The sequence below is a fragment of the Ursus arctos genome, unplaced genomic scaffold (assembly GCF_023065955.2).
Source record: "Ursus arctos isolate Adak ecotype North America unplaced genomic scaffold, UrsArc2.0 scaffold_3, whole genome shotgun sequence".
Lineage (NCBI taxonomy): Eukaryota > Metazoa > Chordata > Mammalia > Carnivora > Ursidae > Ursus > Ursus arctos.
In genome coordinates this window covers 99,169,014-99,193,685 of record NW_026622985.1, presented here as the reverse complement: position 1 = coordinate 99,193,685, position 24,672 = coordinate 99,169,014, and the positions used below count along the sequence as shown (strand labels likewise).

The 24,672-nt window shown below is 47.1% G+C and overlaps 1 protein-coding gene across 2 annotated transcripts in view; it reads right to left on the bottom strand.

The window, feature by feature from the left end:
• Positions 1-24,672, bottom strand: part of DPP6 (dipeptidyl peptidase like 6) — an 883,822-nt gene that overhangs the window by 161,555 nt on the left and 697,595 nt on the right. For both annotated transcript variants that reach the window (XM_044392285.3, XM_044392287.3), the window contains exon 7: positions 402-483. In XM_044392285.3, the coding sequence (XP_044248220.2) occupies positions 402-483 (82 nt within the window). The remainder of the gene's footprint in view (positions 1-401; positions 484-24,672) is intronic.

Below are 24,672 nucleotides of genomic sequence, written 5' to 3'. Positions count from 1 at the left end.
CCGGCCCCACAATGGCCAGCACATCTACCTTCCTATAAAACCCTCCAAAGAACAGGGCCAGACTTCAAGGGCAAAACAAAAGACACTTTCGATGACTCCACGGTTCTGCTACTTCCTAATTACGGTCCCTGTGACAAGGCTTATCCCCTCGACTTCCCAGTAAGTGTGTGATCTACACACAGCTACAGTTGGGGTCCACCTTCAGGGTATCAGATCTGGAACCACAGCACAGGCTGTTCTAACAAAAAAAGAAACGGCCATGTTACACATGCAAATATTCTGGCGTACTTTTCCAAAATGTAACTCACACAAACCCAGACATCGAGTGTAGTGAGACAGAGTCAGCCTCTAATGTCAACTTCATCAAATTCAAACCTGGTCACTGAGTTTGATTAGCTTACCAGCTGCTGGCCTTTAGGACCCCAGCCTGCATACTGAAGTTTTGCATTGCTCACTTCCGGTGGGTCCAGACTTTGAGGATCCCTGAAAGAAAATAAATAAATAGACAAATAATCGATCAACCAATCAATCAATATGGTGGGAAACAAGAATGTTCTCTGTTTATCCTCCAGCTCTTACTCCCTTCTTCCTTCGTGTGACTTTCAAGACCTCGTGTTATTAAACAATGTCTTGGCCTCCATAAGATTTCTTCAGATGTACATAATTTACATGAAGCTGAAACAGGCCCATCACTGCTTAACCCAAATAGTAAATATTTATCAAGAGACAACATGCAGAGAGGTCTATAGATCAATTATTAAAATATCCACACCGCTCAACATTAAAAATGGAAATGTGTGGCTATGCAGTAGCAAGTCCCCATGACCTCTATCTCTGTCTTGGGCTTTGCCGGTGGATCACTTTTTTTCTCAGCATAATGCCAGGTCATTCTGACCTTCCCAAACCAGGAGCCTTAGGGCAGATTCTGCACCTTGGTTTGTATTAGGAGGGAGGGAGGGAGAGAGGGAAGAGGAGAGGGGAAGATTGAGAGAAAGATTTTTTTCCTTTCAAACACCACTTAGATTTTTCACTCTTATTTTATTGATATGCAAAATACTATGCTAACAAAATCCTACTTTTGTACTTAAATAAATGTCATAATGAAGAAGACATAATGAAAGAATGAAAAAACCTAATACTTTATAAGTATAAAATATTTCAATATGTTTTGTAGCTATTATTGTCTACAAGACGTGGGAAGGATTCATTTTCATTATTCCTTTAGATGATATATCACCTGTGTTCTGCTGGCTAGGCCAGACTCTGTCAGGTGCATACACTATCACTTGGCCGTGATGGGCCTTATGCAGAAGGCATAGCTATGAATGTGCTGGTTCCTCTACTGAAAGGCTGTGGCTGAATGGTCTTTGGAAAAGGAAGATGCTTGAACAAAGACAAGAAGGAAGGGAGAAAGTGTAGGTACTGGTTCTGGGCTTGAATCAGCAGAAAATTCTAAAGTAATTGCTTGATAATATTACCGGAACAAAACAGAATATACTTAAGAGTAAAAAATGCTAGGGAAGGCGAGATAGTCTGCAGTACCCCAGAGTAGTTTTAGATGGGGTCCCTGGATGTAAAGAGATCAGGGAATCCTGAAAATGGGGTGATTAGGTGCTAAGTAAGGGACGGCAATGATAAGAAGACTAAGCTGGGAAGGCTGATGACCGGGCACTTAGAAGAGTAAGGGAGGGGTTTTAACTTTCCCTGTTTTGAATGAATTTTAACAAACCCTACCATTTGTATGTTTTTAATGTTTCAAAGTATTTTTATGACATGGGTGATTTCCTCTTTAACTGTGGGTAGGGAAAGGCTTTATAAGGAGGACTCACAATCCAGAAGCGATTTGAAAATGATACATTTGACTACGTAAAAATTTTTGAATTTTTTACATAACAAAAACAAACGAGACAACTGACAAACTGTGAGAAAATATAAATAACATATACCATGGACAAATAGCTAATACTCATAATATATTAAAAATACTCTAAAATATTGAGGTTACAAAAAAAAAAAAAAAGAAACAGAAACATGAGAAAAAGATAAGAACGGACAATCCACAAAGAGGATATAAAAGGTCCTCAGATGTATTAAAAAGGACCAAATAATGCAAAATTATAGAAATTAAAACTGAAACTATACTGAGTTATCATTTTTCACCTGTGAAACTGCTCCCCCCCCAAAAAAAAAAGTACAGCACACTGTATTGGTGAGGCTGTGAGGAAAAAGCCGTCCTCATACTCTGCTGGTGGGCATGAAAACGAGTGAAAATCCTTTCAGAGGGAAACTTGGCAACACCTAATAAAATACACACTTTACTCTTCAACTAGAACACTTGTGGGAAGACATACCTCTCACAACACAAAATTACATACGCAGAAGGTTATACTCATTGCAGCTTTGTAATGACAAAACACTGGAAACCACATGTGGTGGAAGGAACTATGGAACGTCCACACGATGGAATATAGCACAGCTGTCAGAAAGAATGAAGACCTCCATAAACTGGTAAGGAGTGGTTTTCATGACAGAGGATGCAAAGCTCAACAGACTGTCTATAGTATGTAACCCATCGCATAAGAAGGGGATATAAGAAAATATGCATGTATCCTCATTTGTGAAAAAAGAAACACAGGAAACATAAACCAGAAACCAGAGGTTAGTTATGTGTAGGGGGTGGGTGGGAAGAAGGAGGGACTGACTGATCATGAGGAGGCTGGATAAGGAAGGAGAAGCATTTCTCTGGGTATATTTATTGGTATAACGCCCAGTCTAAGACCATAGTAGTGTTTCACATAATTTTTGTGTGTTCCAAAAATAAACCTAACAATTAAAAACAATCAGGGTGTGGGGGAACCCAAAGGGGGATAGCAACACCACGACAGAGCAAAACCCTACTATACATGAAGCACAAAACTACACGGAAGGAGTGGGGAAGGGAAGAACCAACATAAACAACTTCAGGAAACAGAATCGCGGCCGGATACCCCAAAGCTAAAGACAAAAAGATCACATGACTATGGGTTAGCAATTCTGAAACCACTTGATGTGTGTGCTAGAATTAAACTACTCTGCAAATATATAAATATAGTGGAGATGAGAGCCTGTTTTCTTACTTTTGGAAAAACAAATTATAAGGAAAAGGGGAAAGCTAAAATGAACTGTGTGAAGTTGGCCTGGAATCAGAGGTATCAATACAAACTCATTATTTCGAATATCTACACACATCAAAACATAGATATATATGTGTATTCAGGGGTTAGCATGCACACATATATGTCCTTGCTCTGTTCACAGAGAGGCCTAGAATCAATGACCCCCAGTAACAATGAGCACACCCACTGCGATATCTTGGTCTCTAAACACCATCATCCAATAAAAGTATACAGGGCTCCTAGGAGATGTAATTGCATCTGGGCTGGAACAGAGAAAATACAGGATGAGTCTGGAACATCTTATGGGTCCAGAAAGTGAGAAAATACTCAAAAAAGACAGAAGCCGTTCAAAGAATACAGAAGCCAACCTGAAGGAGCTTTTTATGGCCAAAGCTAGATAAATCTGAGCAACCAAATAATCAATAATAGTATCAGATTAACCCACAGAATAAAATCAATATTCATAAGTCCAAGCTAATATACGTAAATAATCGGATACATAAAGCAGCTCTTCCACATGAAAGAATTCCAATTAAGTGTAGAATGAGGGAAGAAAAAAGCATCATATATGTGGTATTTTCACCCAAAATGCATAACCTTACTTCAGTCACAAGAAAACACCAGACAAACCCAAATTGAGGCACACTTTACAGAACAGCTGACCCATAATCTTTGCACGTGTCAAGATCATGACCAAATAGGAAAGACTGAGGAAATGTGACAGACTGGAGGGGATTAAGGAGAAATAACGTCTAAATGAACGTGGGATCCCGAGACAGGAAAGAGACGTTGGTAGAAAAATAGGTAAAATTCAAATAAGTTGAATTAATAGCATGGTGCCGATATTAATTTCCTGTTCCTGGTCATCACAGTGTGTTTATAACACACACTAACAATATTTCAGGAGTATAGGAGAAGTAGGGATAGCGATAGAAAAGAATCATTTGTACTGTTTTTGCAACATTTCTTTGTCTAAAATTACTTTAATTTAGAAAGCTAAAAAAAACTCCAAAAAACTGAATAACTTATATCTCACTGGTTATAAAAATTATAGAAAAAAATGAAAATGAGAAAATTTCCCTCCCAACATACTATAATCTTGATATTGAATTGAAAAAAGTCTTTGATATTTAGCATGGCATAGGCACTCAATGCATGCGTCTGAATAACCAGATGAGTAAGGATGGATGGGTTATGGGGGTGGCGCTAAGTAAAAGACCTCTTGCAATTTTAAAGACAAACCTAATGAATTCATTTGGTCGGGGTATATCTAGAATTTTCCAAGCATGGAGCACAGAGTAAGAAATGTTCAAATTCCATAGACTTACTGAATGTTGAAATTCACTTGGTTAGGTAATGATTTCTAGGAGGTGTCTCAGATAATGGGGAACAGCAGGAGATCAGCCTCTCTCTGATCTAACCAGTGGAAATCCTATAAATGCTAACTGGAGATGGTGCCTCCAAGTGGAGAAAGTGCCACGGAGATTTCATGAGCACCCGCCAGCAACACCATGAGCACACGTGCACCCCGCCTTTGTTACCTTCACTCCTCCTGGAGGGCTCACATACGCTCCCTTCCCCACATCGCCGGCACATGAGACATGTTTCCACATGAGGAGACAGCAAAGGCTGACAGGAAAAGCCGGAACTCCAGCCCCATGTCACACAGATCGGGTGCGATTCTCAGACTAGCCTCAACCGGGAAGGGGGATAATAGTTTCCCTTTCCCCCCAGAATGGTCGTGAAAATCAAGAGAAACAATGAAAGTTACTTTGCAAACTCTAACACGCTCTAAAGAAGGAATTGTTTATCTTCTTAGCTAGTGAATCTCTGAAAGTTCAAAGCCTCCAGGACGCCCGAAGTTGCCTCAGTCTGTCTTTAGGAGAACACCTCCGTGCGTGTACCTCACCCACGGCAGGGAGCTCGGATGTGGTGGGAAGAGCTCTGAGAGGCTCTCAGTGTCATTCTGAATTCTGCCGCTGACTAGCAGCAGGGTGTGGGGTCATAGAGAAACTTAATCTAAGTTGGTTCTCTCGTGTATAAAATGAGAATAAAAATGCCTGCTTTACAGGGTTGGACTGAATGATCTACTGTATAGGAAAACAGGCAGTACCGACCTTGCCCAGTAAATGGTCAATAACACCAGTTTATTCATTGGTAAACTGGTAAATAATTAAGTTGATTGTGCAAACCACTATGTATATGCAACTTTAACAAAAGGTCCAATAAGGTATCAGATCTGAGGACAGATTTACTACAGAACTCGGCAATAAAACGAACACCCTGAATCCTGTACTATGTGGGGGTAGGTTTAGGGATCTCAACCCTCAACCCTGTTCTCACTTGTTTCTATGAAATAAACCTGTATTTTGCATTGGAATATGATGGTGTAAGATTCATTTGCTTTCAGGTTAAAGTGGGTTTCAGGGTGGTCTCTACAACTCCCCCTCCCATGTGGGGGTCCCTTCTTCAGTGACTCGCTGGGTGGTCACCCAGCCTCTGCTCACTCTGCCCACTGAATGGCTTGCCTTGCACAATTCTTTCTCTGCCCCAGCCGAGCAAATGGCCAGCTAGGGTTTATGCTCAACATACACCCTCATATAAACACCTAGCAGAGAAAGCACGGAGCCAGCTGTAATGGGAGTCAGCGGGGTACTAACCTTTCCCATCATTACTGCTCAATCTTGGTTAGTCACCTTCTTCTCAACCATGATTCCAATCTGTCCTGCTTTCCTCACCTCCAGTACCTGGAAATAGGACTTTATTTGCAAATAGGCTCTTTGCTGATGTAATTGAGTTAAAATAAGGCCATTCTCAATTAGGGTGGGCCCCCATCCAATCCTAATCTCCTGTATAAGAAGAAAAAACACAGAACAGACAGATTGGGAGAAGCCCAGGTCACAGTGGAGGCAGACCCTGGAGTGACAGCACCCACTAGAAGCCGGAGGAAGAGAGGATGGATCCTTCCCTACAGGTTCGAGGGAGTGTGGCTCTGCTGATACTTTAATTTGGATTTCTGGCCTCCGGAAATGTGAGGGAATGAACCTCTATTGTGTTAAGTCCCTCGGCTTGTGGGAATTGGTTACTGCAGCCCCAGGAAATCAATACACCCTTCATTTCTTAGATAAACTGAGGCCCACAGTGGGTAAGTGATTTGTTCAAGGACACAGAGCTGATCAGTTCCTGTCTAAAGGTGAATCTCCTGCTTTGGCTGAGGGAGGAAAAAGTCTCCAACTGACTTAAGGAACAAAGTAGGAAGACCCTCCGAGAGCAAAGCAAAAGTAGCCCCCAGCGGTTTTATCTGTGAAATGCTCGCCGTGCCCACCTGATGGTGGTTCCTTGTGGAGCCCGTGCTCCCATCAAAGGAGTCCCGGATTCCTCCTTCCTGCACCGAGGACCACCAGCCGTGCTCTCTGCATGAAGGTCACTGCCATCACGATTTCCTCTCATGAACTGGATTATTCTGCCGTTCTTAGGGGGGTGTTTGGGTGTGTGTGCAGATGTGTGTGTGTAGGAATGCATAAAGGTATGTTTCCATTTATTTTGTGGTTGGTTAGTGCCCTTCCCCCAACTTTTCTGTCTTTTAAAAACTTTAGTCATTTATTTTAAAGAACCCATGGCTGGCTCTGTGATAAATCATCTCCAGGAGATGGATTGGTAGAAAAAATGATTAAGGAAGAATAAAATCATCTGGGCTTACCATATCTCAAAATAATCATGCAATCCATTCTGATTTTGCTTATTTGAGCAATAAACAAAACAGGGCATCAATCATGCTGAATTCTGAAGAGTAAATTAGTACAGCAAAGTTTATTCATTTATCTTTCTAGGCTAGTTACAGGGACTGAAAAACTTCCCAACAAAAACAGCACTTGGAATAGTAAAGCTAAAAATTGCTTTTCTGGATCCTAACATTTTGTGGCTAAAGACACCCGAAACCAGCATTTCAACATCAAGTAATATGTATTTTCTGAGTATTCCTATTGCTTGGCATGGTGGGTAATGTAAAAATATAAGAAACACTCCCAGCGTATCTTAATATTAGATGCTCTTAAATATTATTGAATAATGAATAAATGGATGGATGAATGGAAACGTAAATGGAACCTCATTTAATCACTTACTGATGATTCATTATGGTCAATGATACTTCTAAACTCATGCAAAATTTAAAGGTTCATGGCATCCATTTTTACACATATCTTAAATGACATGGTTAAATTCTTGAAGGCAGGGACCGCCATAGGCATCAACCCTTCCGGAGTGGCCAACATTCAAGGACACATCCTACCATTAATTTTAAGTGTCTCCGTATCTATGGTGTATCAGAAGTTCCTTCCTCAGGAGAGATTTGATACAGAAGTTTTGCTGCAGAGCTGCCCCATTCACTGACAGATGATGGGGTGCTTTCTGAAATGTTTGTGACGTCTCCCCTGTCCAATTCACGGGGACACTTTAACCCTTAGGATCACAAGTACTAAACAAAGTCACATGGAAAGTTTTGTTTTTTTGTTTTTTTTGTTTTTTTTTTTAGATAAAAGGGGAGCTTGTGACTTATTTGTTACTGTATCCTCAGTGTCTAGACAGGTGCTCAGTAACCTCTGTTAAAGAAGGAAATGAGAGAGGAGTGGGCAGAGTCTGGGGCATTAGCTGAATGACCAACATATTTGGGGGGTGATGGAATACTGGAGAATTGAATGAGGTGATGGTTGCACGATCTGGGAATACACTGAAAACCACTGACCTGTACAGTTTAAATGGATGAACTGCATGGCATGAGAATTACATCTCCATAAAGCCAGGGAAAGGGAGAGGAGGAGGGGAGGGAGAGGAGGAGGAAGAAGGGGAGAACAGGCAAAGAGAAGGAGAGGAGGGAGAGGGAGGGGGAGTTCTGGCTGCAGCTGCCTTCAGGGCATTAAGCCTCCTCTGTAGACTCCAGGTTCAAGGTTATTTCTGTTCTGCCACATCACCTTCTAGTGATTTAGTACCAAGCCTTCATGAGCTTGATGCTTCCTCAGGATGTGCTCCCTGACTTAGAATTCCTGCCCAGCCTACCTGCACAGGGCGAACGATCCCACAGGAGACAGTAGCAGGTGGCAAACTTGCTACCTCTACAGGGAGGGGCCCCCATGTCACCCTACTGGGTAGAACTGGCAAAAAGTCTGCTGGATTATAAAGTCTTGGAGTAAGATGGCATTCATAAACAATATGAACAATATTTCGAGTTTCTGACATTTAGCAAGTAATCAAGCAATAGGGAGACTGACAGACTGCCAGATTTCAATAGCATAAAAAAACAGAACAAGAAGAATAGAATGTTTCCTTATAGACTCTGGCTGCCGCTAGCGAGTGTCATGGGGGGGGGTGGGGGAAAGCCACATATTTGGTTTCCTCTTCTTATACTTGAAACATTTGTTTCTACTGCTTCTTAAAGGTATTCATAGACAATATATATTTTTCTGTTCAATCACCTCTTCCAAGTGGAGCTGGAAGAGCCCAGCTGGGATATTTGCCAGGAACGGTGGACAGTTCGGAGGTTTGCCGTTAAAGGTTTAGGCAGTAAGAAGCTGCACCACTTACACATAGGACATACAGGGTGGAAATCTGTGTGTCTCATGTATGGAGGAACTCCAAATATTCCTTAAATATAAGCTTGCAGACAGCTCAGACGAGGAAGATTGCCTCTTGCACGGTGAGAACTTAGACAATCCTCTGTGCATACGATCTTCAAGAAGATCCACATCTGAATTTCAGGACCAAGTGTGTATGGTGTAGTTAAAAAATGCATATGTAATATACCTATTATATTCAAAGTACACAAAGAGAAAACTCAGCAAAATCTTTTGGCCTGTGGTGCAAATGGGGTTTTCCAAACACGCCCATAGCAATATTTCTGGTCCAAAATGCTTTTTCAGAACCTTGGTGCTCCCCACCTGAAGATGGAGTTTATTTTCTCCAAACAGACGGAGGCCGTCTGACTGCACCAACGAGAAGGCAGCCGAATTCCTCTGCGAGACCCCCGGGGAGGAGTCACAGAGGCAATAAAGCTCTCCCTGTCTCCCTTCTTTGGGAAATGCACCTGTGCCCCCATGCCACGAGGCAGCCCAAGCCACATGGAGGGACCACCCAGAGGGGTTTCAGCCAGCAGACCCAGCGGGGGTCTCGGCTGACAGCCACCATCACCTGCCAGCCTCCTGATGAGTCTGGCCCTGAGCGTCCGCGCTGCCCTGGCAGATGCCCAGTGAAGCCAGGGTGGGCTGTTTCTGTTGAGCCCCAAACAAATGGCTGACTTATGAGCAAAATAAATACTCTCAGTGTTAAACCATTCAGTGTGGGGGTAATTTGGTATTCCATCACAGTACCTGGAACACCCAGCATGAGTACTGTACATAGAAAATAAGAAGGAAATATTGTGTGGAGTGTGGTTTAAGGCAGTGGGGACAAAGGGATCTTCATGGCGTCACCTGAAAGGTGCAGACATTGCGCTTTAGATAAAGAGCAAAGCCACCCTCCCTGTGTTCCCTAGCATGTTTCCACCAGCCAGCCAGCCATCCCCTCTCAATGGACACCTCTTGCTGTCCTTCATTCTTCCCCCTGTATTATCTGTATTCCTCTCTCCCTAAACACTTCTTGTTACTGGTTCTTACCTTTTCTATTTGCACATTAGTCATTGCTATCTAAGTGGTCCAGGATTTGGGAGAAGTCATTGGATTCATTTGCAGTGGGGACGGTAAACCCTACCTCTTGGGTGGTTCTGAGGATAAAGGAGATGATTTATGTAAGGTGCTAGCAGCACTTTGCTCGGCAGCTCCAAGACTGGTGTGTGGGAATGCGTCAGCCTCTCTAGCCAGTCCACAGACTGCTCGGGGAGTCACTTAAGAAGGCAGATTCCTGCTCTTGGCCCCTGGTGTGCTATGCACAGAGAGGGACTTCTTGCTGCCCTGTCCCCTCTTTCATCCTCAACATCTCTCCTGCACACCCAAGAGCAGGCCCTGGCTGGCTGGTATGTCACAGCCTCCCCATAGCCTGGGGGGAGGATGGTTCACACTAAATTTGGCTGCATGCACCGGGTATGTGTAGCTTCTAGGAAGCATCCTGGAAAGAAGGGGGGCATACTCTTCTCCCCTTTGTTTTTTCCTGCTAGCTGAAAATTCTGTGTGATGGCTAGACCTGGTGCAGTCACCAAGGAGCTCGAGGTGGAGGTCACCAGGCTGGAAAACAAGGCGGCTAGCCCGGGTCCCTAACTCTCCGGGCTCCAGCCTGGATCCCCTGGATGTGAGTCAGAGAACAAGTTCTACTTTGTAAAAGCCCTTGTTATTTTGGGTTTTCTGTCCCCTCCAAATCTGTCCAAATCATACCTAATATACCTAGTTGTGGATGGATCATAGAAATAGACATTTTTAGAAGTTCTCCAGATGTTTTAAAAATAAACCAAAGATTGAGAATTGGCCCAGCTAACTGTCTAGGGCCTGCATCTCAGGGAAGTGCACTCTGACTGTGTGGGTTGCCCGCAGCTCTCCGGAGAAGCACCGGGAATGCTGGGTAACCACGGCCCCGCCAGGCAGCCCGAGGGCCTGGCCATGTGGACGTTCCACACGTGGGTAGGGGTAGGGCTCTTGGGCTGTGCACTGTGGTCCCTGAACAATGCGCCTTCTGACCAAGAGCTGGGCTTGTTATGTGAGGACACTAATGAGGCCCTTTGAGGAATTATTTTAAACCGATTTAACTGTGTATGTTGATAATAAAAACAAAACAAAACAAAACAAGAGAAAAACACAAACTTCCCAAGGATAAATCTGACCAAGAACAACCTGGAGAAGCCAGACAGCATTGCATCTCCAGTGGCTCCAGGGGGGAGTGGAAAGCAGTAACTGGGAAAACACGCACACCAAATGATATAGAGGAAAAGTATGTTTGGAGTGAAATCGATTTAGATTGTACAGCCAAGGAGCAAAGCAGGGTGTGGGTGAGTGAGGGCGCTGAGCTCCAGCTCCCCTGCCAGTCCCCACTCCCTCCCCAGCATCACGATGCAGGAGAACATTACTAGCTCACTTGCTTGAAGCTTGCAGAGAAAGTCCTTGTTCCCCACGGGACCCCATTCTCAAATCTGGGGGCTTCTTCTCAAGTTGTCTGTCTCCCCTTCCACTGCTCTGCCCCTCGACCCACTCTGTGGTCCCTTTCCACTTGGAAGGCACAACTTAGAACTTCCATATTTATTTGATCCCATCTGGACGCTTATTTTCAGAAACAGGCCTGAAACAGTCTTGTTATTCAAAGTCATGTTTCCGAGGGTTCCGTCAGGCCAGCTGGGGCGGCGCGGGCGGCCGCAGAACGAAGCAGGAAGAAGCCTTCTGGGCTAATCCTTGTCGGAGAGGCCCTCTGCCACCTCCCACTCACACATTCCAGCCTCTTCCCCAGGGCTGCCCATCTGTGAATTGCGAAGGCAGAGCCCGAGGCTGAGCAGGAGCTCTGTGCCCAGCAATTTGGAGGGAAGACTCAGTGCTCACTGAGAGGAGCCCAACAGCCTGTCCGCAGCCTCCCTGATGTGGCAACACCTGCCCCGTGGGGACCGCGCTGTGTGGCACTGACCTGTCCTGCCCCCACTGGCCCGTCGTGCGCCGGCCAAGCCCCATCGGTAACACAGTAGACACACTCCTACTGCGTGTCTACGTGTCTGGGCTGTTCCTCTAAATCTTCCATATCTTGTCCCTCTCTCAGCCTTTCTCTCCTTCTCTCTGTTGTATTTTCTGGAAAATGACCTCCTCACCTTTGTTTTCAAGCCTTGTTGCTTTCATTGCTGTCATATTTTTTAATTTTAGGAGCTTTGTTCTGAAACATAAAGAACACTCTTCTGGGTTGTCTTGTGAGAGTGACAGATCATCTCTGCAAGGATGTTGATAAGAGGCTTTGTCCCCATATTTTCTTCTCCTTACACGAAGAGCTTCAGACGAATGGTGATTCCTCACTGGCATCTGCAGTAAGGAAGTTGGGACTGAGGGGCAGATGGGCAGTTCTGGAGAGCTTGAGAAGCATTTCCTGGCCTATCCCGTCCCTGACATTGAGATCTTCTGGGGACGATCCCTAGGGTGCGGACCCTGGTGGGCAAGATGCGGCTACCACATGTCTGAGAGGAGGAGGGGGCAGCGGGTCTCGCTGCCTGCTGCACACGACCCCCCATCCCCGACTTGGACCTTCCATTCCCCCACCCCTCCTGCCCTCTCCGAAGCCCCTGTTCTGCCCGCTCCAGGAAATAAACCTCCCATCTCCTGAGGATCCATCAAAGAGAACTTGGGGTTCTGATGCTTCATAATTTTCAATCAGTCCTTCCTGTTTCTCTTCCACACCCCTTCCTCAGCCTCCCGAAAGCACCCAGAGGGGCCCACCTCTCATCAGAGGTGATATTCTAAAGATCTGATGCATCAGAATGGAAACCACAGCCAACCAGGACAAATGCTGCTGAGTGGTGGTCCGAGCTGAGCACTGCTGCGGGTGCCAATGGCCGCTCGGGGTCCTCAGGAGCCAGGGCGGGCTTGGCCTGCGAATCGGCTGCCGTCTGTTTGGTCAGCACCGTCCCTCCTTCCTCTGTGTTGCAACTCAAAGCTGGGTTGCCTCCTCCTCTTCTCTGCTCCTCAGGAGTTTGTGCCTTAACTTTCACTTTCTGCTGTATGGGCAGGGGTCTGGGGACACCCGAAACTAGTGGAAGTAGCTCTGCTCTTTGCCTGGAGCTCCTCACCCATTCTTCCAAAAATGGCTTGTTGACTCATGCTAAGTGTCAAGCCTGTGACCAGCTCAGAGGTGGGCAGTGAGTCAGGGAAATCACCAGCAATGCCCAGGTGCAGCCCTGCAGCGTGCTGTCGGCCCAAGGAGGGCTGGAGGGGGGGGGAGCTGACCCCTCTGGGAAGGTCAGGGGAGGCTTCCTAGGGGAAGGAACAATCTAGGGGAGATAGCAATGCTGCGTAATAATCGTCAAAGCTGTGATTCCTGGAGGTGAGGGTCGGGGAGGAGAGTCTTGGAAACAGCACTGCTGGGACAGACGACGGGGACAGAGGGGACCGTGCCTCAGACTGAGATTGCTTCTCACTTTGCATATATGGCGGACTGGACAAGGGCACCTGATGGTTGCCCCTCCCCCAGCTGCGCTTCCGGAACCAGGGCATGCGGTGCCTTCCTGTCCCTTCCATCTTCCCACGGACCCCCCCAGGGTACACCGGAGCCGCCTATCCTCAAGCCCGATGCCTGCAGACGATGGGAACCTCTGCCTCTGAGACCTTTGGGATTTGTATCTGCATCTGCCTCACTATCGGCATTCTGTAACCTGGGACCTCATGTTCCTATTTTGTTTGCGGTCGTATGTGGTCAAAAGTAACAATAAGCTTTTTGCAGGCGCAGGCTTATTTGCTCTGTGCTCTGTAGTGCTAAGGGCAGGTGATACTGAACATTAATGCATCTGCAGCACTGGGTGGCTGAAAGCACTGCCTCTTAAAGTCTGAACAGTCCCAGATTGCAGGGGCTGTACCTGTGTTCATTGGGCTCTTTGCTGTTACTCTTACTTTAAATAGAACACATCTTTATTCACAGAATTCGTAAAGCTGCTCCTATAATTGGTCTGCCCATGCATGGAGTCTCTCCAACCACATAGGAAATGTGAGACCTGGAGATCTCCCCCTTTTTTTCTGTAACTCATACATAGTACCAGGGATTCTGTGAGTATACGTGCACTGCCTGATTAAGGACAAATAATTAACGAGTCACTGTTAATCTCCTAACCCCCTCCCTTGAGAAGTGGGAAGTATGATTTCTGCATGTGCACACAGGATCATCAGACTTCCAGAGACTAAGGGATTCGCTGCCTCCTTTGCTACATTGTGCAAAACCTCCTTTGAATTCACAAAAAAATTCTGAAGAGTGATTAGGAGTGATGCTGGAAACTGGAAGGAATTTAAAATGGCAACAGAGTCACATTTCTGCCAACAAAACTGTTTATCATTTATCTGTGGGCCTCGTATGGGAAGTATTTCTTCCACCAAGACCACACGGGAGTAAAGCACACGCAGCCCCACAAGGACAGAGAGAAACATGGCTCACCTGTGCTCAGCTACTGATCACTTCCTATAATTAATATTGATGTCTGTTAATTAGAATGCATCCGAGTCTACCAACATTACAAATCTCGTTACTTTTGTCAATTCATCTCCTGGAACACTGTTTTTATTCCTTTAGACTTTAGTCCTATTACTCCAGATCCTTTGAGACACTCGCTTTCTCTTCTTATAACCTTAACACTGAGCTTACTTCTTCAGTACAGAAATCTGCCTTGGTGATCTTGGAGGCCACGTCCGCATGGGAGTGCTGGCGATGGCTGCCACACACCTGCAGAGGGCAGCAGCGCACCAACCCCATGACTGCAAGGCTAGGCTGTGAGGACCGGCTGGACACCCTCCCTTCTCCACACCTGGATATTTCACATGTAAAGGGGACTATGACGGTCTTTTCATCACAGGCATATTGTCAGCTGTCCAGGAGGGATATATGCAAAGGGCTCACAACAGTGTCTGACATAGGTCTCTATGATAGCCATTTTTTGGTTGTGATTGAATAAAATTTCTGGGGTCAAGAAATAACTTTTTGAAAACATGGTTTCTTAAATAATTCAACCTGTTGGTAGACAAAAAGAAAAGCACCTTGAAAATCTGGAGAAATCTTCACATCAAGAATCCTCAGCGTTTCCCTCATCTAAAAGCCCGTCTTTCAGTTTGGGTCACAGTCATAGACCGGCAGGAATTGGTTAGAGCCCGAGAACTTCCTGAGCAGACCATGTTGACAAGGCCATCTGGGGCATCTGTCCCAGCATCTCCATCTGATTCCATTTAGTGGGGAATCCCTTATGTTGGATGGAAAAGGACATTTTAAAAAAAGATTTGTTTATTTATTTGGCGGGAGGTGGGGGGTGGGGGGTGAGTGTGAGCAGGGGGAAGGGCAGCAGGAGAAGGAGAGAGAGAATCCCAGGTAGATTTGACACTGAGTGTGGAGCCTGACTTGGGCCTTGATCCCACGGCACATGAGATCATGACCTGAGCTGAAACCACGAGTCGGACGCTTATCTGACTGACTGAGCCACCCAGGCACCCCTGGAAAAGAACATTTTGCCACTGTTTTTTCTTTATGAAAATATTTCATGTATCATTTCACTCTTAGAGATTACTGTATAGGCAGTGGAGGCCTTTCCACAGCTCTGGCTTTTCATGACAAATGTATGATTTGAAATTACTTCAGGTTGGGGCGCCTGGGTGGCGCAGTCATTAAGCATCTGCCTTTGGCTCAGGGCATGATCCTGGCGTTCTGGGATCGAGCCCCACACCAGGCTCCTCCAATAGGAGCCTGCTTCTTCCTCTCCCACTCCCCCTGCTTGTGTTCCCTCTCTTGCTGGCTGTCTCTCTCTGCCTAATAAATAAATAAATCTTAAAAAAAAAAAAGAAAAGAAATTACTTCAGGTTGACTGTAACCAGGGAAGGGTGATGTTGAAAGCACTAGACTTAAATTAGGAATTTTTCTTTTTAGCAGGATTCTGCTCCTCCCCCCAAATAAACACACAGGCACGCTCACCATGCACACAGACACACACTTGTCACTCTTCTTCATGGACCGGAAAAACATTTTTTACCCGAGAGCGAGTGCTCTGCTTTGGGCAAACAGTATCTCTCCCATTCTAATGCTCTTTAGTGGCCGGGACTATGTTGGTAACGAATCAGTAAGAGACAATTTGATGTAACTATAGTCAATTATTGTTGTGTCCACGTGAAGATGACAAGTGCATTAATAATGAGATCGCTTTCACAGAAGACCTTTCTCTCTCTGGCTCAAAAATCATGCCAAAGATAGCAGTGGGTGCCAGATAGCCAAGACCTGGCTTAGTGTTGTTGATGAAATGGGCATCTTGCCGTAAACAAGGAGCTGGTGATGGCAAAGGTACCTAAACTCTGGAAATAAACATTTCCTGTGACTAAAGCCACATTATCTGGCATCCATGAAACGCTGAGGATGAAGAGTTGGAAGCCAGCCATCACAACCACCCGCAGCTCCAACACCATCATCATCAACTGCACGTGCTACTTATCCCTGGGGGGTGAGAACCAATGGTTCCCTTTTAAGGACATCTTGCTTTCATATTTTTTAGTTGACTTTGGGTACATACATTTTTATGGCCTTTCTGTAATGCACATATGTTACTGGGTTAATAAGGAAATAATAGGATGTAACACCCATTCCCATTTCTTTTTTTTTTTTTTTTAAAGATTTTATTTATTTATTCGACAGAGAGATAGACAGCCAGCGAGAGAGGGAACACAAGCAGGGGAGTGGGAGAGGAAGAAACAGGCTCATAGCGGAGGAGCCTGATGTGGGGCTCGATCCCATAACGCCGGGATCACGCCCTGAGCCGAAGGCAGACGCTTAACCGCTGTGCCACCCAGGTGCCCCCACCCATTCCCATTTCTGCACCCAAACTGCTCTGTGTGTTTTATGAAGACAGCTGAGATAAACCGAGCTAAGCCAATTGGTGAAGGGAATCCGCCATGTTGCAATGTCCTCCAGGAAGCCTGACTGCCCAGAGCACCCTTCTTGGAGAAGCTGCTGTGGGCAGGGCCTGGCCATCAGCTCTGCACCCTTAGATGCTCAATGTGTTTGGCATGTGGATTCCTATCGATCTCTTAGGACTAGCTGCATCTTAGCTAAATTCATAACCATTGATGTAACCAAGAAAAGGAATTTGTTAATTCTTAAAAAAGATCTATTAATCTATTTCAGAGAGACAGCGCACAGAGGGGAGCGGCAGAGGGAGAGGGAGAGAGAAACTTAAGCAGACTCCAAGCTGAGCACAGAGCCTGATGCGGGGCTGCAATCACAACCTGAGCTGAAATCAAGAGTCAGACACTCAACCGACTGCCCCAGCCAGGCGCCTCCAATTTGTTAATTTTTGGTGAAAAATGTAACAAGCCCATTGCCCTGAGCGCTCATGTTAATGAACTGGTTGGGTGAAATTGTAATCAGAAGGTACCTGGTGAGCGGACAGAGTGGGCAGACAGCGTGAAGTGGCCCCATATGGTGAGGACAGTTTTTCATCTGGTGAGCATGGGTGGACACGGTCTTTTTGCCTCTCTGGGCTTCTCTGTGCAGACCGACCATTCTATTCACCCAGACTGTCTTCAGAAGGGTTCAGTACAACTGGTCAGATTTCTATTTCCTACAAACTCTTCGTGACGGAGTCGTCAGCATGGTCAGGGTCTCCCAGCCCTAAGATGGCAGATGAACACCTGGCCTGTGTCCGCAGGGACTATGGCAGTCAGAGCCACTGGATTCAAGTAACCCTTAAAGGACAACATTTCTCCCTTTTCCTTGGGGTTCTTGGGGGGCAATGGAGGATGGTTACTTTTAACCTTATGTGTGTTCAACACACGTAAATATGAATTTTAATGCAAATGGATTTGTGTGACCTCTGTCTTTCCGCAGTCCTAGGATGATTCTGACAACCCTCTTGAGCTACCTTTCCCTGTATTTTAGGAACAAGGAGAAGGAGGTCAGTTACACAGGGGGCAGGTCGGCAGGAGAACCCAGCTCCGTGACCTTCACCCAAGGCTCAGCAAGATCACCTCCACCGAGGTGAACAGTTCTGCACTTTCTCATGGGACAGAGACCCTCAGGGGCAACTTCCTACCTAGCACTTCCCTTCTTCCAAACCACCAAGAGCCCCTCCCCCAGGCTGCTCACAGCTATCTTGACAGTTGACAGGCTGTTGGGTTTGTCAAGCTGGGGCCGCACATGAGGCCTGGAGCAGGGCTCGCCTGGAGCTGTGGTCTAAGACCACAGTGACACACAGGGTCCCTTACGTATTTTCCCGTCTGGCCTCTTAGAATGCTTGTATATAATATGTAATGATGCATAATTTTATTTTGAAAGGGACAATTATTTGCTTCAGATATCTTTCATTTGTCGCAGCAAAACAGGAAAACAGCACCAATGTTAACTATGACTCTCTGATGTCAAACAGAATGTAAGCTGCTACAGTGTTTCATCATATTGCTGTTCACAGACAGGACACGCAGACACACGCACTGGGCAGTGCCACTGGGCAGTCACCACCTTGGGCTCATCACACAATGCTGGTCACCGGGACATCCCCAACCTCACAGCTACTCAATGCAGTCCTCACTACAAGCTTTAAATCACACTCACTGCGAGGAGGGAAAAACGAATGATGCGGCACTCAGTCCATAATCTGGCAGGAATCTTGTTAGGCTAGAATGCAGTGGAAGGTGATGTCACAAAAACAGCACTACCCTTGGAGCGGAGAACCGAGTTGAAATCATGGCCGACCACTAGCAGTGAGCCCTTGAGCAAGTTGCTTCAACTGTGGGTCTCAGTCTTCTCATCTCTTAAGTGGGGACATGACCTGCACCCCATGGTCACTGTGAGTACAGAATACGTAATGATACTATTGGCCTCAGTATCACACATGAGATAAGGGCTCACAGATGTGTGTCTATGCACTTGTAGGTGCCTTCATTCATTTGCTCCCTCATTCATGTGTGAAATAAAGGTTGAGGGAGCAGAAAGAAATCTGGGCCTATGCTGGACTGTAGGTGATGGGCTTTGTCAAGACCTGCACAGAGGAATAAAGAAAGCAGCAGGCAGATGACAAGAGCTCAGGAAGTGTGATGAGGGGCACAGCTTCTCCCTGGAGCCAGGGGCGTGTCCTGGGAAGAACAGTCTGGAAGAAGCGGCCGGGGGCAGAGTGGATGGGGCCCAGGAAGCTCCTGGCGTCTGGCTGTTGTGTGGTCGGCAATGGGGACTTACGGTGGCTCTGGGACAGGAAGAGGCACGAAGGATAAACACTGAGGGCTGCCCTCGCAGGCAGACTGCATGGGAAGGAGGTGGGCAGGGGCTGAGGGTGATGCCAGACACACGGCGGGGGGGGGGGGGGTTGGTGAGCCCACGGGCCTCCCAGTCAGACGTTCACAGGAGCTTCAGTCCTGGCTGAGAAACTCTAGTTCTGATGTCACCGATTGTTAAATGCAGGGCTCGCATCAGCCCTGGATTTCGATTTTTTTTTTTCTCCTTTAAGACATGTTACCTTACAGTCCGTGGCGGCAGTTTATGTTGGGGGTCTGGGGGAAGTGTTTGTGAGCAGTGCCCTGAAACCACTCCAAGCATCTCACGAAATCTGTAGAAATGTACATTAGGGCCACGATGTGATGAATCCGAGTCAAGAGGCTCAGAGATGTAGAAAACTTGCCCTTCACGTTAGTAACTGGGAACCGGGGGTGCAAACTTCTGTGTTTATGAAAAAGGGTTTATGTAAAGGGTTCCAGCACTCCCACCCTCCCCCTATGGTCTGGGCACCTTCATCCATCTTGCTGGATGTAGAAAACAGAGAGCTACCGGCTAGGGTTAAATTGAATTCCCATCCAACAGGCAGAAGCATTTGCTTTGCGAGGCTTCTTCTCCATCTGGGCACTTGGCCCAGGGCTGTACGTCGACCTTGCTCCTGAGTGTCTGCTGGCTGAGCTGAGTCCTGGGGAGCTGGAAAGGCTCAACAGACTGAATACTTGTGCCATCAAGCTCTGGCCCCTGCCCTGGAATCAGGCGGTCCCGGGGAGGAAGTGCCCCAGCACACAGTCCTCTGTACCGTGCATTATTAGTGGCTTCAGAAACACTTTGAAGTCACACATATGCTCAGGGTTGGTACTGCTCACCAATCGCTCCCAGGGACGGCCAGCGCTGCCTGCCTGTCTTCTTCACCGTGTTGCAGTCACGATGTAATGAAAGAATGGACAGGAGAGTCTGGAAAAGCCTACAATGCCCTCCCAACAGAAGTTACCTTATGGCCTTTGCTAGTGCTGGATGGGAGCCCTGGTCTGCAGCCCAGACACCAGGTCTCCAGGTGTGCAGGGCCCTGGACCCTGCCTTTAAGCCATGAGGCAATAGGTACACCCAGCACGGGACCCAGTCACCGGGACAATTTTGGATCTCAGCATTCCATGGTCCTTCCTCTACGAGAGACAGTGCCTGAAAAGCAACCCCTTCCCCAGAATCTGCCCAAGAAGGGAGGGATCACAAGGAGCTGAAGCTTTCCTATTGGAATGTGAGGTTTATGTCCAGAGATTTCGCACACGCGCAGGCTCTTTGAGGGTTGTGCTCTGCCTCCCCGATTCCCTATTGCGTCCACCACATACTTCCCAATGGACCCGTTGTTCACAGAGTGCTCCGAGGACAGCAACTGTGGGGACGAGAAACACCCAGTCGGGCTGGATGGCTGACCCTTGGGTGCCTGTATTGGGGCAGGGACAGCTCGGGGACAGGAACCCAGGCAGGCAGATCTGGCCAGTCACCCACGGGGATGGGGTGAGGACAGGCAATGAATTTAAAAAGGGGGATGGGGCTAAACAGTACAGCCACTCTGGATAACAACTTGGCTATTTTTTATCGAGTTAAACATACATTTACTGTGTGAACCAGCAATTCTACTTGTAGGTATTTACTCATGAGAAATGAAAACATATCTCCATATGTTGTTATTCTGTATGCAAACATTCACAGCAGTTTTATCCAAAAAAGCCCCAAGCTGGAAACAACTCAAATGTCAAATGGTAAATGTGTAAACAAATCACCGTGTATCCAAGCAGCAGAGCGGTTCTCGGCGACAAGAAGTATGGAGCACAGACACCGGCAACAACACAGGGGATCATGGAAAGCAATTATGCTAACACGGGCCGCATGAGTATGACTCCATGGAGAAGACATTCTAGGGAAGGCGAGACCACAGGGATGGCGACCCATCACTGGTTGCCAGGGTCAACCACAGGGGGTGGAGGAGGGGCACGACAGAATGTTTTCAGTCTTGGTGTGGACGTGCTTCTGTGATAACCATGAGTCAAAACTTACTGGAAACTTAGAGTGTAAAACTGTGATTTACAGGTAAGTAGGTTGGGATGAGCCTGTGATGATATACACGGGACTGCCGTACGCCCGTCCTTCCAGGAGCTGTCCACCCTGCCGTCGCCCTGGTGCCCTTCCGGCTGTCCTCCAGGATTGCCTCCTGCTCGAGGATGCCGTGAACTCCAACCTAAGCCAGTGTCACCAGTGTGCACAGGTGGGGGCTCTGTGTCCAGCCCTCTGTGGGGACAGTCTGGAGCACAGACAAGAGGGAGAGGGGACACAGAAATGATACAAAATAAAGGAGACAGCAAGGGATACATGTGGCCTTTCCATCAGCCGGCCCGTGGCTGGTGCAGTTTGGGCACAAGCTGGGCGCTCATCTCTTCTGTAGAAAAGGATACCCAGCACGCCCTGCAAAGCCCCGGCAGACCCAGGCGCCCAGGCCGCCCCCGTGCACCAGGGCGCTTCTCTTCAGGGAAGGTCTGCGAGTAGGAGGAGGGCTGACGTCAGGGAAGTGGCCAGCTCCCTGGGGATAGACAGAAAGGGGTCTGCAGACACGCCCCTGACTTTGTGTGACTCAGACCTGGCAAAATGCAGGGATCTGAACCGACGGCTTCCCTGCCGATCCCACTAGATGCAGCCCATGGCAAGCTCCCCGGCGGGTGGCCTGGACACTGGGCAGGGAGCAGCGTCCCCCAGTCCCTGGCTGGGGAGGGAGCCAGGGGACAAACGGCTCTCTCTTGTTTCCATACAGTGGAGCCTCTGCCGAATGACACTAACTAAAAGGCCGCCACTACTGCTAATCTGAGACCAGCCACTCCCTCTCTGAGTCTGTCAAGAGGACAAGCAAACTAACATTTCAGGGGAAACTTTAGTCACTTCTTTCCAGAGAGAGAACGACACTTAGTGATGACAGCCAAGTGAAGGAGGGGCAGACCCAGCGGACCCCAGAGCCAAACTGAAATCTTAACTTCAGAGATTCTCATTTCCCTGCTTTGGGGTGTGGCCCTGGCACGCACCTTCTTCCTAGTCTACACTGCTTAATTAGCTAGTTTTCTCCAACTGTCAGCCAACATCCGAGGAATGCCTCCTATGATGGGACCGATTCAAGGGACAGGAACGTGAAGTTTAGGATCAATGAGGAGAACATGCGTATTGTCACTTCTTTTTCAAATGGGTTTGTGGGCAGCATATGATTCGGTGGGAAAGTGTGGTTGAAACTGGCTCCTTTTGCCTGTGGCTAACGGCTTTTCTGCACCCAGGGGTGCAGATACGGTCAAGCCCCTGCCAGAGAAACCCTCTCTCTGAGACCTCAGGACGAGGGAGAGGAATGTGTCCAGCAACAGATGTATATTGAAAACATTTCCAAACATTCCATTCAGAAAAAAAATACATAACTTCAAGAAGGTGAGTAGCCATTTGCCATGAGAAATGGGAAGATGCTCACCTAGGAGGTCTGGTCGTTGGAGGAGAACGCTTTGAGGAGGGGTGTGGACGCTGGCCACGAAGGGTCAAAGGATGTGGCCGCCAGCTGCCCAGGGAGCAGGAAGGCTCTGGCACACACGTGGGGGTGTGGACGCCCAGGAGCCCACCCTGTCTGGGAGCAGTGCTTGTACACACCACTGGCGTGATCCTTCCCAGGAGCAGCCTGGCACGCAGGAAGCATCGCACACGTCTCCCAGCCCTCCCCCAATGCTGCGTGGATCTCCACAGTGTTTCCCAGGGAGCCCGACGTAGCTCTAGACTACTTTTACACTCAGCCCAGGAAGCCATTACACTTGATCAGAGTTGACATTGAGGATGAAATTTATTTTGTATCGAAATACAGGAAAGGGGGGGGTTAATGAGACTTGGCCATATTATGGAAGATGTTGGTTCCTCCACGAATAGAGCCTGTAGTGCTTTCCACACACTGAAGCAGGCACTTAAATGTACCATCTCATTATTCTACAGTATTTCCTATAACCTTTTCATGAACCCTATGAGTCAGGCATTTTATTTCCATTATATATATGGAGCAATTGGGCCTGGAGAAGCAAAGTAACTCTTCTGTGATTACACAGGTAAAGGGGCTGCCTGGGAATTTATTCCCAGATCTATTTGACTCTAAAGTCATGTTCTCTTGAAAATGCTTGCTAAGGTTTGTATTCTGGAGGAAGGAAGGGAGAGGGGAAGGAGGACGATGGAGAAAAGAAGACAGAGGGAGACCAATGTAGACCTCTGAGCTGTCCACGGTTCTGAAAATGTGTGACCTTCAGTAACACTGGGATTCTCCCCCCTTGATGCCATGGTAGACACTCGAAGCCACATTTTAAGGACATCACTTTCTGCTACATTTTGGCTCCACATTAGAACATTATACTAACAATCCTATTCATGAAAATTCTGGCAGCTGTGAGGTAGCTGGCTCGGCAGAGCCAGCATGTGTCTGCCTGGAAGGACCAGCAGCAGGGCCGCCAGGGATCCATGAGAAAAAGGCCAGGAAGGAAACTAGGCGAGCCACAGAGGCAAGGAGGTGTGCAGAGAATTCTCATCACTGCCCCCCGTGAACTCACTACTTTGAATCTTCTCATGTACCAGGCTCAGCTCACAACAGGACACAGGCTGCCCCAAAGATTTAATTAGAGAGACGTGGAATAAAGACTGGAAATCTGTCTTCATTTTCCAGGAGAACGGCAGCTACCTGTCATCAGTCTGAGAGTGGTTTCTACATGGACTGGGCTCTGCCACATTCCCAGCCTTCATTACTCCCCACCAGGCCTCCTAATTGAATCCATGCTGCAAACCTCCCTTCCCTTCTATACGTACACGTGAAACTCACTCAGGCCTGCCATCATCAGCACAACTGCTCTGAAGGATCCCCATGTTCTTACTGTAAAGACTCAGCACGCGAGGTCACGTGTAGGTTCCCTGCACTGCAGGCTTAGCCTAGAACCCACCCGACCCATCTCTACCCACCCAGAGCCCCATGTGAATACCCACCTGGCTTAGAACCCTACCCATTCCAGAAGATGCTGGCTCATTGCAAAAGTCAGGTCTGTTTAATGATCCTTCTGATCTGGAATATCTGCTGCCTCCTTCTATTAAAAATAACTTGTTGAACTCTTGAGGTCAGCCGCAGCCAGACTTCCTTTCTGAGACCTGATGCCCACAACTTTCTCTTCTGCGTTCAGTGTTTAAAAACTCACCTGGGCCTCTTGATTATATATTGTGACAGAGTCTGTGTCTTTTCTTTTCAACAGGATTTTGAACTTCTTAAGGATGGCAACCATGCTTTTGTTACTCAATGGAGCATTTCAGTAAATACTCATTGACCTACATCACCATGTTTGCTTCCACTGGAGGCAAAACGAGAATACCTTAAACATGAATTGTGGTAGGTCTGATTGAGATGATACAGAAAAGAATGCACTGAGCACTACAGATAGTTGAGGCTACAGACATTTCTTCTAAGAGAGACATTAAAACATTACATGGGCATTATAATTACCCAAATGTCACAGAACAAGCCTGAGCTTTGAGAATTTTACTCTTATAGGGGTGTATCATTCCTCTCCCTGTAAGAGAAAGGATTTCAGCTGGCTCG